Source organism: Elephantulus edwardii, unplaced genomic scaffold (genome assembly GCF_000299155.1).
Source record: "Elephantulus edwardii isolate Elephantulus edwardi_28Jun2011 unplaced genomic scaffold, EleEdw1.0 scaffold00006, whole genome shotgun sequence".
NCBI classification, from domain to species: Eukaryota; Metazoa; Chordata; class Mammalia; order Macroscelidea; family Macroscelididae; genus Elephantulus; species Elephantulus edwardii.
This window is the reverse complement of record NW_006399756.1, coordinates 1,193,317-1,210,339: the sequence shown is the minus strand read 5'-3', so window position 1 is coordinate 1,210,339 and position 17,023 is coordinate 1,193,317. Positions and strand designations below refer to the sequence as shown.

The 17,023-nt window shown below is 48.0% G+C and overlaps 1 protein-coding gene across 1 annotated transcript in view; it reads right to left on the bottom strand.

The window, feature by feature from the left end:
- Positions 1 to 13,101, bottom strand: part of LOC102876102 (BCL2/adenovirus E1B 19 kDa protein-interacting protein 3-like) — a 14,623-nt gene extending 1,522 nt beyond the window's left edge. The window contains exons 1-6 of the mRNA XM_006880122.1: positions 13,074 to 13,101; positions 9,248 to 9,395; positions 8,585 to 8,666; positions 4,585 to 4,691; positions 4,360 to 4,509; positions 3,824 to 3,849 (exon numbers count right to left, since the gene is read on the bottom strand). Coding sequence (XP_006880184.1) covers positions 3,824 to 3,849; positions 4,360 to 4,509; positions 4,585 to 4,691; positions 8,585 to 8,666; positions 9,248 to 9,395; positions 13,074 to 13,101 — 541 coding nt within the window. The remainder of the gene's footprint in view (positions 1 to 3,823; positions 3,850 to 4,359; positions 4,510 to 4,584; positions 4,692 to 8,584; positions 8,667 to 9,247; positions 9,396 to 13,073) is intronic.
- Positions 13,102 to 17,023: the final 3,922 nt, after the last annotated feature.

The following is a 17,023-nucleotide window of genomic DNA, read 5'->3' as shown; positions in this document are numbered from 1 at the left end:
GATTTTACACCATGTAGTATATTCCCTTATCTGAACAACTGTCTCAGGTCTCTGCAAGTTAATATGTTAACACTAAGTTCTGGAGTGACATTGTTCTTACTGTCACCTCTCAGTACTAACAGTTCGCAGTTGGATGTTTCTACATAGCTCAGAGGACAAAGAAACAGCTTTCTGGAATTCTGACATCAGCAGTGATCTCTCTAACTGTACAAATCCGGTATGAACTGCCAGTTCTGTTAATATACTGCTGCAACCATTTGGCACAATTTCACTTGTCTGTGATAGGAAGATACTCTGATAATTTCCACGTGCTGACAGAGCATGCTGCTTTGGAATGAGTCATCTGTGGATCTCTTCCAAGCCTAAGTAACTGCGCGGTTCTTGGTGCACATGAATCTACCTTGCTACTTTATTGAAACACCTCACTTGGTATTCTGTTTATTCCTGGAAGCTCCGTGAAGCTTGGACTCCTGCTTCCTTTGCTGTCAGAACCCTACACTATCTCCTGAATGTGAACCACCAGTTCTTTTTGGTAGTCACTCCATGTCTCATTTCCATCTTCCTCTGATGCTTCCTGCATTGTTCACTCTCCTGCCCATTGTTGCGAATGGTGTTAGACTTCAAAAGTACAGCTCGAATTTTTTCAGTTTAGCTTGACAAATGCTGAGCTTGAGCTGCTGTCTTGTCCAGCTAACTCCATTTCACTGTGGGGTTTCTCTGAGCTACCGAGATCTGTTTAGCTCTCCTTTGTTCACTTAAATTGCTCTGTATTCTAGAGAATTCTCCACCATCTCTGCAAACACCCTTTTTGGTTTTTTTTTAAAATAACCCCCTTTTTTTTGCCTTCTTCATAGACTTTGTACAGCTGCTGGGTTTTTTTTTTCTAAAAAGTTGTTGCGAAATAAATCAGGATCATCAAAACTCTATCCACGTGATCTCAAACTCTGTTGCCAAAGCCTTATTTTCTAATCAATCCTTCATTTCCAAATTTTTCATTCCCATCATCATCAGTGCCCCGTTTGCTCTGTTCACATCGCAGTTGGTAGCTATTCATCTTTGTCTTCAGTGGGACAGACGTGAATGGTTCTGTTTACAGGCCTTGTATGGACAGGGAGCACTGCTGGTCTAGTAGCAAGCTGAGTGGGCTCTGTCACCTAGGTACATGGTTCAAATCTGTCAACTGCTCCAGGGAGCAAATCAGGCAACAACTCCCATGTGATTTACTGCCTCTGAAAACCTGCTGGAGGGTCAGCTGAGTTGGCGACTTGAGGCTCTACAATTTGGATGTGTGTAGTTCTTCTGACAGTGTTGTACTTAACGTTAGATCTTCTAATGTTGTTTTTTATGATGAATTCAACACTTGCTCCTCAATTCGCAGACTATCAAATGGCCACTCCCAGTCCATTTCAGCCTCAGGTACCGATGTTTATGCACTTCACATAACTCTTGATGGCTTCCAGTTTTCTTGGATCCATACTTAATCCACTTCACATTCCAGTTATTAATGAGATTTGTAGCTGCCTCTCCAGTCCCATGTCAACAAATGAAGCTCCTGCCCCCATCGTCTGTCCTACCCCCAACCTGAGTGCCTTCCAGCCCAAGAGGCTCGGCTTCCAGCTCTATACCAGGCTGTTCCAGTAATTTCTAGGTAAGTGGATGCCAGTCCTGTTTAAGTATGGCCCAGAAAATCTGCTGAAACCTGTCCACCATGGATGTCTCTGCAAAAAACCAGTCATCAGTACAGCTTCCAGCCTCAGAGCGACAAGCTGGCCATTGTTGTAGACTGATAAACCAGGGGTGGAAAAGCTCAGTTCCATACACCTTACCTGAAATCGTAAACGGGCATACCTCCTGATTTTAGAATATACCACATCACTTCGCTTTCACAAAAGACCTACGTAAGTACCTATTTTAAGTAAGCAAACCTGAAGGTGATTGTCACTTTTATGAAAAAAGTTTGTTGTGTACCATTGCATTGGCACCAACCCATAGCTGACCCTCCAGCAAGTTTTCCGAGGCAGTAAAAGGCACAGAAGGAAACTGCCCATCTTCCTCCCACGGAGCAGCGGATGGATTCAAACCACGTTCCTTTGGGTTGGCAGCCCAAATCCTAAGCTCCAGTGCTCCCTGAAGGAAGGAGCATTCAGCATTTGCCTTCCCGTGAGCCAAGCACTGCACTCAGCAGAGACACCACCACCCTGACCAGGGTGCTCAGTATCAAGCCGCCAGAGCGTCCAGCTGTGTCTGTGAACACCATTTGTTATTACTGTTTTAGGTGTTGTGTTTTTGCTATGAACTGGTAGATTATTTTGAGGGTAGAGCCAGGAATGTTTGAAGTATTTCCTCTATGAATCAATACTAAACTGCTTTTTCAGTTTACCATTTCAGCTTGCAAACCTTTCACAGGAATGCCCTAGTTTTGGATAGCAGGGAAAACCTCTTTCTGTGTAGTTTGGTGGTGACATCACCTGGTGAGAGAGGCCTCAAAAAGGACCGGTCTAGATGTCACATATCTGGTAAGCGCTGCAGGGCAGCAAGGCTTCACACTGCAGCTCCTCCCAACAAGTGTGCTGCTGACACTATCGATGCCAGGAGACACATGCGATGGGCCTTACCCCAGGCAGATAAAACCTCGGTGTCATCTCAATGGTGGCAATGCTATGGCCATCACCAAGACACCGCTCAGCAACTAGAGAGAGCAGATCATTTCTGATGCCAGACAGTCTGCTTCCCGCTGGACCAGTGCATTCCATCAGACGTCATGCCTGCTCTCCTTCCACAGGGATGACAAGGAAAACTTGGCACCACTCCACAGGGTTCTGCCAGTGCAGAGACTGCTGCCTCAGGGTAATTGTGGAAGTAGCAACAAAGAGGTTCAAAATGAAAATGCTACATTTATTTCAACACAATAGAATTAAATGTGAAAAAAGCTAGACAAATACAGAATAACACAGATACGCTTTATCAGAGACCTTTCAAAAACTGCCACAGTAAAGGGAAGTAAGAGGACAGTGAGGAACAGGCAGTTCTTGTCTCATCAAAAAGCTTTTGTGAAGTTGGGTTTTAAACCAAATGTAAAAACAGTCATCTCAGGTTCAGCAAACCTTTATTGTGTCTTTCCAGTCTCTAAAGTAGATGCACAGACTTGCTTAGCGAAAAGCCGAGTATAAAGCACAGAAAGTTGAGCAAGAACAGTAAGATGAAGTGCAGGCGCCCTGGGCAGCTGGTCACCCACCAGTGGAGGTTCACACCCACACACGCTCAACCCCACACTGCACTGTGGACAGCTGCTCACATGACAGTAACCAGCACCGCTGGCAGTCTTCTCGAGAGTCGGCTGTCCCCACTGCATCCAGCACAAGACGCGCTCCATGGTAGTGTGACAGAAAGGCCACAAAATTGATATGGGACAAGCCTCATGGCTATAGTCATTTTTATATCAACATTATTCATTACTCTGAAATATACAAAGTATTTGAACTAAACTACAGGTACAGGTAATTTTTGTTAAAATACTACATACATCATGATTTTTAGATGAGAATTATTGGTATGTAGATCTAGTACCCAAAGACAGCTGACTGCCAGACATTCAGCAGGCACAGTCACCCTGGCACGCTCACACACGGATCCCACAGGTGTGGTTACAGGTTCCGGAGCTGTTGTCACTCCTGCATCACTAAACTGGGAACACTGCGTTTAAAGGACACACCCCGGCAAGCAGCCACCAGGACGAAGGTCCTGTCAGCTGGCCCTTGGTGAATTCAGTGTCCCCACGGAAAGAGACTCGCGTCCAGTTTCCATCAAAAGGTGCTAGTTGAGGTGGTCAGGCGCCTTCCAATATAAATCCTTAAGAGAAACAGTGACAGCAGTTAGTGTGGTCTTGGGGCCTTCACACCAGTGATATCTGCGGAAGGGGATGCAATAGCCTCGGAAACCTGACGGAGGGACACCCTAACTTGAGGATACTGGGTCTGGGGTCTTGGTTTGGACTAACTTTAACCATTTTTTAAACTTCTGTAATGAATCTAGTCTTACAACAAGCTTCTTATTTTTCATCAATATATGTGTGTTCTGTTAGGCATTCAACTCTACTGTGGTCTTCACAGCACAGCATGTCCAATACTAGTGTAGGGTGTGCACCTCGGCCAACTGAACGTCACTGGAGAACTGCCCACCACCCTACCCACCTCCCCCGATTCTGGTGTAGATGACGAGCTCAGGCTGCTAATCAGAAGTCCTAAGGAGCAGTGTTCTGCTATGACGCCTGGCCACTACGTGTCCTGGTCACCTGTGAGGCAGCTCCAGGGCAGCTTCCAAGGACAACACGTGGGAGGCGAGGGGTAACGGGTCACTCACCCTAGGCCAATGGCCAGCAGATGAGAGAGCAGCAGAGACGGGAGGAACACCTTCAGGAACTCTGCAGAGAAGATGCCCCCTTTCTTCATGACACTCGTGTTTCTCATGCTGAGGGTGGCTGTGCGCTTTGGGTGCTTAAAGAGAAACTCCCTAGGGGAGAAGAGAGGAGTGTCAGGCCACGGATTTTCTGCAAAAGGAAGATCGTGGCGTTAAACACAGACTCACTTGGGGGGGATGTTCTCTGGCCGACTTGACCAATCCCATATCCAGTCTGAGTTTTTCTTCAAGATGCTTTCCACTTCTCTCCTCCTCTCAATGTAATCTTCCTCAGACTAGAGGAAAACAAGTGTGACGTTAGAAGGAGACGATCCTGCTGCACGCAGCATGAGACAACTGAGTACAGAGTGGCTTGCCCCACCCTGACTTGGGCTGCAGAGTGGCTGGGGAAGGCGGTGGGAGCTTCAAGCGGGGATCCTTCCCAAGGACACCCAGCCCTTAGAGTAGGAGTCTCTCTCAGAACAATCTTCAAGGGAATCATCTCCAGTGGCTAGAGGGACAATGAACAAGGAAGACCTGTGTGAACGACTGGCTCTAACAAAACATTACATGCAAGTCAAATTTTGCTCAGAAGAGTTAAAAATGGTTATGTCTGTGTATCAACAGAGAATTGACAAAAACCCATGCTGGATTCAGAACATAAACAGAGATATCCCTGCTGATGTCACTTCTTGGCTGAAAAGAGAAAATGCCAGAAAGATGTCAAGTCATCTTATTGGCTACAAAGGCATTCAACTGTGAATCACAACAAATTATGGATACCACTGTGAAGACTGAGAATTCTAGAACACAGCTGTGCTCATGACTAAAACCTGCACAGAGTAAGAGGAACAAAACTACAGGGTACTTCAAATAGGTTCAATCGTGGCCACGAAAATGAAATTTAACATACCCAAAGTATAACATTTGGGTTGGTATTGAACAGTAACTGGGTCTTGTAGAACAACAGACATTCATGGTAACAGGACAGACTGACATTTTTGAAAGAGCAGTGCCATTTCTGACTGCTCAAAACCCAGCACTCGAGGGGCCAGGCTGCTCCGCAACACGTGCACTGCCTGTTTCCTGAGACGATGACTTCGTTTCTAGCTGGGGTAACACCTATCATTTTTTTCAGGTCCAGGTATTCCAGTTCATGCAATTTTTAAACGTTTGTTGTTCTGGTTCTTCTCCTTTATCCTTGACTGAACCAGGAAGAATCAGTTTGTAGCCCTTGTTTAAAATCCAGAGAGGTATGGTTCAGGGTTGTATCTTCTCATCATACTTACACAATCTATACGGCAAGTAAATAATCCAAGAAGCTGAACCAAGAAGAACGGAGTATGAGAATTGGAGGAAGACTTATCAAAAACCCAGAGAAACACGGTTCAAACCAGCAGCTGCTCCGAAGGAGGACAATGGGCTATCTCCTGTGGGATTAACCCAACAATACACAACAACAACCACAAGCTATCACAAAGAGGAGCTCTGGTGGCCTAGTGGTAAGAAACTGCACTGCAATCCCAATAACCTGCAGAATACAGATGAGACACCCGTCTGCCCAAAGTGAAGAGGCGCTGAAGCATTTACTGAAGATAATCAAAGACTTCAACATCACCATAGTAGAGATATTCTCACAACCGAACCACATCAAGATAAAGGAGTCAAAAATGTCAAGTACTTCATTTTTCTTAGATCTACAATCAATGTACATGAAAGTAGCTGTCAAAGACCAACAATGGGTTGTACCAGGAAGATCTGTTACCAAGTACCTTCTTTGAGTGCTAAGAAGCAAGATCTAACTTTTACAGTTAAAATGAGCCTGACATTTTCAGTCACTTTCTATGCATGTGAGATCTGGACAATGAATTAAGTAAGGTTGAAGAACTGTTGCCTCATGACATTGGTGAAGAGTACTGACTATATCATGGACCACCAGAAACACTAGAGGAAGTACAACCAGGTGTTCCTTAGAGATACAGACGGAACGAGGACATTGTCTCTCACACACCCTGGGCATGCTGCCAGGAGGTCCCATCCTTAGAAAAGGCACTGTGTTGGGAAAAGGAGAGAGTCACCAAAGGCCAGCAAGACCCACAGTGACTTCAACAACTGCCCTTAACATGGAGAGTGAGGGGAGCTCAGGCTCGGGGAGTTTTCTAGCTGTTGTTCACGGGGTCTCCATGAGCTGGAGTTAACGTGACAACACCTTACCACAAGCTGCACAGTGAATAAGGAAAACAAAAAATGTTCTGAATTATGGTTTTGGGGGGAGGAAAAAAAAATTGACCATTTTCCCCCAACCATCGACTGCCAGAAAAATAAGCAAATCTGACCTGGAAGCACCACTGCCAGGATGCCCCTATGATAGAAACCTGTCCTACCCTGTGCCAGCGCCATCACCTCTGACACACCCGAATCCTTGCTTCAGTCACTGTGTCCATCTATCTCGAGGGTCTTTCTCTCTTTCACCAAACTTCTACCTTTCCAAGCATGCTGTCTTTTTTCAAGGACAATATGCCTCAAGTATGTGAGACGAAATTTTGTCATCTTTGCCTCCAAGGAGCATTCCAGATGCATTTTCTCCAAGAAATTCCTGCTTGTTCTTTTGGCAGTCCGTGAAATATTCCGTATTGGTCTCATAGGCTGTGGTATATATTAAGTTCCTTATGTCCCCATTTCCCTGTTGTTTGGGCCAACTTCTGGGAGTTTTCCTCCTACCCCTGAGATGTTACTTTTGCCCTAGTTCTCGAGAGAAGCAAACTGGGGGAGGGGGTTCCCAGAGTAAATGACCATTTTCTGGGTTAAGAATAAACAGCCTGATGGCTGGGTGTTTTTGTCTGGTGTTAACAAGGCCTGAGATGACTGGCTTCTCATGGACAGCAGAGCCTTGTGGGAGTCCAGTGGTCCCTGGTTATGAGCAGAGCCAGGCAGTGACACAGGAGGCCGGCCCACTGGCTGCTGTCAGCAAGGAGTACAGGGCGCTAGCCAAGGGCAGTCTTCAAGCACTGACCTGTCCTCCAAGGGCTTTTCCAGACCAGCCTATGTGCATCCTGATGCTGATTCCAAGTTGTTAGCTGTACCTCTCCAGTAAACCACACGCCTGAATACAGCCTCTTGAGTCGTGTGTGGCTGCTGCACCAAATGATCAAGTATTGCCCAGTGACCATACTGTGGATGGCCAAAGAACAAACAAATCTGTCCTGGAAGAAGTGAAGCCAGTGTGCTCCTGAGAAGAAAGGAGTGGGCACCACCAGAAACACCCAGACCCTGGTGGAGAACATCACATCCGGAAAGCAGAGCCAATGAAGGAGAGGAAGCCTCTCAGTGAGAGGAACTGACCGAGTGACAGTGGGATAACCACAGCAAGACTGTGGAGGCGAGGACTGGGCCATGTTTTGTTCAGCTGTGTAGAGGCACTAGGAGTTGTATTAACTCGGAACAGTTAATAATAACAAGCAGGGCATAGTGCCCTGAGGAGAAGCCGGCCTCAGAAATGAGGGAGACACGGGAAGATGGAACTCATCCTGCCCATGGCCTCACAGAAACCAACACAGCTGAGCCCTGCTGCTTACACCAGAGAGATTCCGCCCAAGGCCTTGCTAACAGCACGGGAGGCAGAGTAACTGAGCAGTCCTAGTGGGGCTCATGCCTTCAAGGGTGACTTTCAAGAAATACAGGAAAATTCAACTGGTTGTATTCCAAGAATCGCTGAAACCTCAGCATTAAGAAACACCCAACGGGGGAGCAGAGCCCAACTCCCTAGGTACCAATTCATAACTGGATGTCGGAAAAGGCCTGGGGTCTAGTATCTAGTGAGCAAGCAGAGTGCCTGCGAAGGAGCCCCCGAACAGAATGCTGACCACAGCACTGCTGGCTGGCCTCACAGGCTGTTCTTGTCCACAGAACTGTCAGATAGCAAAGCCGCTCAGTGTCCACTGGATAAACAAGAAGAGTTTGGTCATCACGTGTTCAGCCACCTCCCATGGTGGCTCACCCCCTACAAGGCCTCCAGCCTCCCACATGTCCCCTAACAGCAGGGCCCCACTTCATGTTCTGCCGTAAGCTCAAAGTGAAGCCCACATTTTGAGGCTCTCCCACCACGTAGTTATTAGAACGTAAAGATCGGAGCCCCAGGCTCTCCTGGCTGTCACGTCAGTGCAGACAGACAGCAGGCAGCGCAGCGTACCTGAGAGCTGTTCTTCTCCCCAATGCTGTGAGTATCCGCCTCCCCTCTATTCGTGTCCTGTGGGGTCTGTGAGCGAGGCGGGCTTGATATCAGTGGGGACAAAAGTGGGAAGAGAAGCGCTATCAGCAACCTTTCTGTTAGAAATGAAAACCCCAAAAGGCAGGCACTTCCCCGAGGGGACAGGGAGGCTCTCGCTCAATGGGGTCGCCTTCCCTCCCACCTAGCCCCAGACAAACGTCCATCTGTCCCTGTGGTCTTGTGACTTAGAGGAACAAGACTCAGCAGGTTCATCTTTCCTTCCTAAGCACAGCATCACTGTCCCCACAACAGCCCTAGGACCCTGGCCTCTGGCTTGGACTCAGTCAGGCTGCCAAGTTCACAGTCCTCCGCAGCCAGACCCTCTGAACCTGAAGAGAAACACCACTGCTGAGGGGGCGGGGCTATCTTGAACTCAGAACTCAGGAAGCCTGATGCTCCAAGGCAAGCTGCTATGTTGGAAAGCCGTGGGGCCCTGCCACTTGAAAGCCCTGGTCGCCTTCTGCCAGTGGAGAGGGGCCACTCACCTGTTTCAACAATTTGGAGGGCACTAAGCACAGAGCCCAGGGCCCACCCATCCAGCAGATCCCGGGTCCCCTCAGGAAGCTGGTGCCGCCAGTCACTCACCTGTCACAGTGGGAGCTCTTGGAGCTGCTCCGTCCAGACTCGTGCTGGGCGTCCAGCAGGATTTTTTCCATATCTCCATTATAAACAGACACTGAGGCGGGCACACTGCCCCCATTCCCGCTGCTGAAGTGCAGTTCCACCCAGGAGCCTTTGAGAGGCAAAGCAAAGAGCACTGCTGGAGTCCCCACCATCCACAAACGTGGCCCTCTCCCTTTCACAAGAGGGGCACCGGGGGACGCACCAAAGCATCTCACTTAACAGCACCACCAGGCCTGCTTCCAGTGCCCCACACATCAGGGACAGGCACACCTGTCCTCCCTGGACAAAGCACAGGGCACACCTGGACTGGTGTTGAGACAGTCTTATCTCTTGCCATTGTTTGATATCAAGATGTTCAATACATTACAAGGTTCCTCAGAATCCTATTTCCCAGGACACTCAACTTTTTTTCCCCTATACTCAACTTTTAGAGAAAAAGGCTAATGTCAACAAAAGCTGAAGGGGAGACAAAAAAAATTCCTTTAAACTATATCTTCACGTGCTAGGTCTGCACACGGACACTGAGGCCCCCACATTCACACGCCCGACTGCTATCCTGTCTCCATTTACACTGGAAATCAGACTACATATTTTGAAGTAATTTTTGATGAAGCTGCAATCAGTCAACTTGATTAACCAGCCCAATAGCTCACCCTGTAAAGCATTTCTTTTCCCAAGTCTTCCCAGGAAGTAAGATGAGCATTCTTTACTACTTGGATTAAAAATGACTACTTATCATTCATTAGCTGTTTCTATCCAGAGAAGTGTACAGACTCAAAGAACGGTTTGAGCACAGGTGTTGTTCACTGCCGTTGTGTCGGGCATGACTCATAGTGACCCTGTGAAGACTTGAAGCCTTTCTGTATCGTGACTTCTCCAAGCTGATAGAGATTCCAGAGGCATGTGGTTTAGGAAGTAGATGCCACGCCCACTTCCAAACCCCTCTTAAACTGGGAGCTCCACAAAACACTGTCCATCATGGGCAACCAATATGGCATTTGACACCACAATGGCACAAGGTTCAGCATCACAGCAAATCCAGATTATTACCTCAGTACAGCAAACTGACAGACGAGTGCTGTACGACTTGGAAGAATGTTCCTCCAAAATATAACATGAGGCCCTTGGGCCCTCCAGGAGGTCTTGTTGACACTAAACAAGAGGCTTAAAGAAAACAAACCAACCAACATTCCACATGACAACAATCCAGAACAAGAGTGCCCATCTTACAGTGTCCCTGCATCGCCCAGTTCTAAAATGGAGAAATATAAGGTCCCTCCAGGAAATCTCATTGACACTAAACAAGAGGCTTAAATTTAAAAACAAACAAACACAACATTCCACATGACCAAGTCCTTGTCATGGGCTCCCCACCCCTCCAGGCTCAGAAGCCCCAGTGAAAGCCATTGCTCTCCAAAGCTGGTCATGTTCTGCGGGCCTCAGTCTGACCCTCGTGTGTGGACAGTGCTGCGTCACACTGTGCTCCACCGGAGGCAGTCACCGAGGGACAGCCTCTGAAGGGGGAATGCTGCCAGGAGCAGGGGGGCCGTCGGGAGCAGGGGGGCTAGTCAGCGTCTGTGGAGACGGTGGGCTGAAGGAGGAGGACAGTTGGCCGGGGAGTGGGGGGTATGGAGGGATGATACCACCTTGATCTGAGAGGGGACAGACAGGACTCTGAGGATATCTAGCAACAGGATTCAGGTCTGAGGTGGGGCTGAGAAAGGTCACAAGCTCACAGACCCAAGGCGGCCACAACACATCTAGGGCTTCATTCATGTCACCTTTTATTTTCCCCCCTTTCCATTTTTTGTGCCTGTACAGACTTTCACTGTAGGATTACAAAATGATTTATCCATCCTGTAAGATACCTGGGTTGTGGCTACTACAAATAATACTTCATAAGCATTCTTGTCACGTGGCATACATCTTAGCCTTCTGTGGCCATGACACATTATTATAAACTTGATGGCTGAAGACAAAAGAAAAGTCTCTCCTATCTCTGATGTCTGAGTCTAAAACAGAAGAGAAATGAAGGATCACATTCCTCCCAGAGAAGTCTGCTCCTGCCCCTTCCAGCTTCTGGTGACTGGGAATCACAGGGGGGCTGTACCCTGCGTGTGGGTAGTGCCAAGGCTCTCGTCTATAAGCACACTTGTGATGGCAGTTAGCGCTCATCTGGATAATCCAGGATAATACAACAAAGGCCTAGCTTAATCCTATCTTTAAAAATTCTTTATCCAAATAAGGTAAGAGCCACAGGCTCCAGGGAGCTGACGTGAGCCCTGGAGGGGCACACAGCTCTGTGGGATCTGCTCCTAAGAAGCAGGCCTGCTGGGTTAAGGGGAATACACACACGGATGTGTGTGGAGCCGACTTATGACAGCTCACACTACAAGCCAGGGATGCGTCTGCTGCTTGCATCCACGCCCTCCCTCTGGTTCTCAGCCTCCAGTTTTAGCCATCATCTGCTGGTTCACATGCCCGTTCACAGATTTCTAATGAGGCGGGACACTTTTTCATCCACTTGCTGACCATTTAGAGATCTGTCCACTGGCTGCTAAAATAGCTTACTCTATCTTCCTGTTGGTTTGTGGTTTTTCTCTTGATTGGTAAAAATTTTAACTTCCAGATACAAGTCTTATTTCAATTAAATATGTGGCAGCAAATAGCATGTGCTGGGTGGCTTACCTCTCCACTACTTTCTTAGTGATGTCTTTGATAAGCAAAAGTTCTTGAAGTTATTTACCATCTCCTCCTTGTCTCAGTGCTTTTTTTGCTAACCTATTTGAGAAATCCTCTGCTGAGGTCATGAATGTTGGTGTTGGAGTTGTGTGCTATTAAGTTGGAACTGACTCATAGCTGACCCTCCAGTGTGTTTTCAGAGTTAATCCTGAGGAAGGAGATTGCTCATTTTTCTCCTACGGAGCAGCTGAGGGATCCAAACCATGTGGCTCTGGGATTGCGAGTCTTACCACTAGGCCACCCGAGAGCTTCTCTATCTACTCAGAAAGCTTTCATTTACTTGTATGTTGAGATCTAAATCCCACCTAGAATGACTGTCATGTATGATGAGAAACAGAGGTTAAGTCTTCTGTCCAGATATCCAACTATCCAGTTCCATTTACTGAAAAGCCTGTCTCTACCCCGTTCTGTTCGTGGTCCCTCCTTTGTCATCAGTTACTGTGCATAAGTCACAGGCTTATTTCTGGATCCAGTCTGGTTTCACTGTTTGTGTCCTAATTCTAGTTATCTACACGAAATATGTTTGTAGCTGACATTGGCGGGACATGAGAATTTACTGAAGTAAGGAGAGGAGAAAGGCTGAAAATTCATGCACTAGATAAACTCTGTAGTCACTATAATTTTATGAAGTACAATAATAATCACTGAGCTGCTTCTCTGTCCTTAAGCCAATATGGCACAACAAAATTCCATATAATTAGAGAAAAAGGAAGCTGACTGGTAGTCACACCACTGTCAGTCGGAAGCCAAGGTTGACTGCAGTTCCCAACCTGCCGGGCTTCTCAAAGTCCAAGCCAAGCCTTTCTAAACCACATACAGCACATGCCTGTGGAAAAGAAAAAAGCAACCAGAGGCCCAGGAATAAAATGGAGACCTGCAGCTTAGATCATCAGCAATGTCCTAGCTAACCACTAACTAAATGATCACACAAGTTCTCAAAAGATGACTTTTCTGTGAATCTGTCAGTGCTCCATGCTGGCATCAGGCTGCACAGGCAACACCCCAGGAAGGTCAAGGTTTGCGCTGGAGTGAGCCTGCAGCTTACTGGACCAGAAAGCCTCGCCAAACTGCATCCTGGGCAACAGCAGGCAAAGGCTGAAATGACTCCAGATCTATTTATACCCAAAACCAGCCCTGAAATCATGCTGCCAACTCCATTTCTCAGTGCCTGCTCCTGTCAGCCCTCATCACAAAGCTCAAACATCAACAACCCCTTTTCTCTCCTGGAGAGTTCAAGATGACCCCAGCCACCTAGCTTGGTCCAGGGGCTGGAACCAAGGCACCGGGCCATGGATCAAAGCCCCCGTTGTGTTAACTCAGGTTCCAGACCTGGCTTGAGTTAGCTCACTAAGCTTTTCCTACAGTGTCTGGCATCAGTGCAGTTTAGGGAGCAGGTCACACTACATAAAGAGAGGTGCACGTCTTCTGAAGTTGCCTCATCCAATGAGCCCTCAGCACTGCTGGGTCAAAAACTGACTCAATGACACCAAACATCTTTGAAAGGGGGGACAAAATCTCATTCTGGATTATCTACAGCAAAAAGCTGTGTATCAAGGGATGATTTTAATAAACAAGATTTATATTAATTTACCACTACTAGGTACACAAAGTACAATTCCAAGAAAATTAAAATGTATGTTATCTACTGATATTTTACAATTGTCCACTGCAATTACTAACGTTTTTAAGCAAGAAAGATGGGGGAAAGTTTGCATTAACCAACTTAAAAAAAAAAAACACAAAAAACTTGCCCATGATCAAATTTGTTTATAAGGAATAAGTGCTGCTTTTCAAAGGCAAGCCTTCACTCTTAGTACCTTTTTTTGTACTTCTCCTTTTCCCCCTATCACACTGTAAACCAAGACACACCTCCAAGTCTGTTTTAAATCCTCTCTGAACAAGGGGGGTTAAGATTCATGGACTGTCTCAGCTATGAACAGTGCTTAAAGCATATTATGACAGAAGATATGACAGATCTCAGAGATCAAAGATCTAATATTTCTGGGTTCTCACCCATTTTTAAGTTTCATTTGTTCTCAGTTAATTGAGCATCCACTGACATTCACACATCTGTGCGTGTTTACACGCGAGCACGGTTGGGTCCTGTGTGATGCTCCCAGTCCTGCTGCACTGGGACAGCGACTGTACTGGTCCATCTCACTGAGGGTGGTCTTTCCTTTCTGCCAATCCTCCACTTTACTAAGCATGATGTCCTTCTCCAGGTAACACCGCCAGAGAACACGAGATGAAGCCTTCTCCAAGTGGCCTCCCTGTTGAGGAGCATTCGCCATGCTCTCCTCAGATAAACGTGTGTATCCCAGCAGTCCACAGTACAGTCGGTAGTCTTTACAAACACTGTAACGCGAGCTATCAAGTCTTTTGTGGTCGTCTTTATTCACTGTCCAGCTTTCACATACATATAACTGAAAATAGCCAGGACTGGGTCAGGCTCCTCCTAGTCCTCAAATGATCACTTCACAAGGTCTTGTAACAGGTTTGTTCAGTATCAAACCAGCTGTCATTCCCCTATGTGCAGAGCAGAACCTTGCTCCATGGTTGCCACGGTTGTGACCTTCAGAAGCAATCATGAGGCCTTCAGAGGGACATCTAGACGGGTCTACACTGCCAATCTTTCGACAGCCAACTAATCACTTCACTGTCAGCACTACACAAGGTGGGTGGGGGTGTGTGGGGGTGTGTGTGTGTGTGAAACTTCCAGCTTCTCTGAGGGCCCAAAGCAATTGCTACCTTTACTACGACCAATTCCAGGAATCCCTCAGTATCAATTCTCCCTTCTGCCTTGACTCCCCAGCACACACTGGCTAAGCTAGCAGAGAGCCCTGCAGAGAGAATAAACCAGGGCCTGCCTAGTTCTCAAGGCTCCCAAAGTTTGTGGCAGTATTTCTCCACTATGAAGGGAAAATAACTTGTACTGCTTTTTCAAAATTCACCGTAAAATAGTACCCACAAGCCTCTGAAAATTCTGATTCAGAACAAGAGTGGAAACCAGGCCAACGGTGATGTGAGGCCAGGGTTGAAGACTGTCTGAGGAACTGACAGGCAGGTAGGCAACTTAAAAGACAGTGGGTAATATCAGAACAGGGATGTGCAAGAAGTATGTGACATGATGGAGAAAACGGCAAAGGCAGAGACGGTACTAAACTTGGTATCAAAGTCACCAAAATTGCCCAGAAGGTATTCTCCCAGAGAAACTGCTGTTTCTACATTTAAAAGCTTCTCAGATTACCCTGGAGACAGAGACTCGATGACAAATAATCTGAACATCAAATCCGCTGTGTAAATGATCCCAGTGACTGATTTCCTTCGCTGGCCTGTGAAGGCACCATGTGTCCACAGGCATTTCTTTCCTGGAGAGGCTCTGCCCAAGACAGTCCCTTAACTGCTGTTGCATGCTGTATGTATTTATAAACTCTCCTCCTTTTAACCCTCTATAAAATGCAGGACTGGGGTTCTAATCTAGGCCTCTGAAATCTCTCCTAGTTCTAGCATCTAGCAAGATGCTAACATTTCCCTTTAACAGAAATACAAATGGTTTTTCTCGCCATACATTTCATCCATGGTCAACGCCTATCGCCAACAGACCACAGGCTAAGCTGCAGGCACAAGCTGGCACAGGAGGCACCGGGTTCTGCTCTCCTGGAGGAAATGGGCACGCACTGCACTGAGCTGAGGCAACTCCAGATGCTCAGCTCTGAAACGTGTGCGTTCTTCTAAGAAGTCAGTCCTGCACCACCACTACCCCATCCTACCTACCCTATGAGCAACTGGGCACAATACTGTCTGTCCCCTCCTGCAGTCAGGCATTCCCCTCCTCAACTGTAACTGGACTAGGCCAGCTCTGTGTCTGAGCTCCGCGGGGAGAACTGCTGGTCACAGGGATCCAAGCCAAGGGGAAAGGTTCTGTCTGTGGGTTTGGCAGCCATCGGTTGCACAGTCCTCTTACAAGTAAACAAGAGAGAAGCGAAGCAGCGCCGAGGACAGGAGCTGCAGCCGCCCAGGTCCCATCTCACGGGGCAGCTGTGTGGTCCCACGTGACTCGCTGGGCTGGATGGCCAGTGAGTGTCCTGCTGCACGTACACTCAGAAAATGGCCCAACAATCCCTGCCTGAGTTTCCACTCCGTGTAACCCTCTTTTTATAGACTAAGCAAAACAGAAAAACAAAAACCTCTCCACGCCTGAACCAGCTATCTCGCATCACGAGTGACTCAGCACTTTGGTTTATAAATCAGCAGAGAGCGAGCTTCATTAACCTCCCCCAGGAGGGGCAGGACCTCCAGAAGAGCCAAACTTGGGGTCTACTGTCTCAGTATGTACAACAGGCAGCGTCAGGAACAAAGCAGGGATTACTTTAATAAAAGGCATGATTAATAGCAAACGGTGAATGCAAAAACTTAAAAAAAAAAAAAAAATCTCTGAGTTTTCTCTTTTTGAGAAAATTCAGGTCAGGAGTTCCCTTCTATTTCCACGCAGGACCCGGGATTTTTCTCAATGCGCCCGGAGTTGAGGACGCGGTTACGTAACGCAGGACCCGGGAGAGGGGCGTGTAACCAGCGCCGAACCGCCCGCCGGCGGCCCAGACCAGTTTACAGCCCGGACCCAGGGCCAGAGTGCAAAGGTCAGCAGTCGGCTCCCGGCCCAACCAGGGCCCCCGGGACACGCGCTCACTGCAAGGCCGGCTGTCCGAGCGCCAGCTGCCCAGGGCGGGAAGGCCGAGGGGTCCTGCGGTCCCCGGCCCGGCAATGGCGCGCTGCTGCGCCGGAAGGACGCGGCCGGACCGCTGGACAGTGCGCCCTCGGCCCCACCGCCGCAGGCCGCGTCCGCTCGCATCCCAGCTGCGGGGAGAAGCCCTGCGCGGCGACGTGGTCAGCGCGGCCGGGGTCCACCCTCTGTGCCTTCGCGTCCCCGACCAGGGAAAGCCCACGCCCCTTCTCATCTCACGGCCAGGGCCACTGCGGGGCCGCACCACCGCCCCG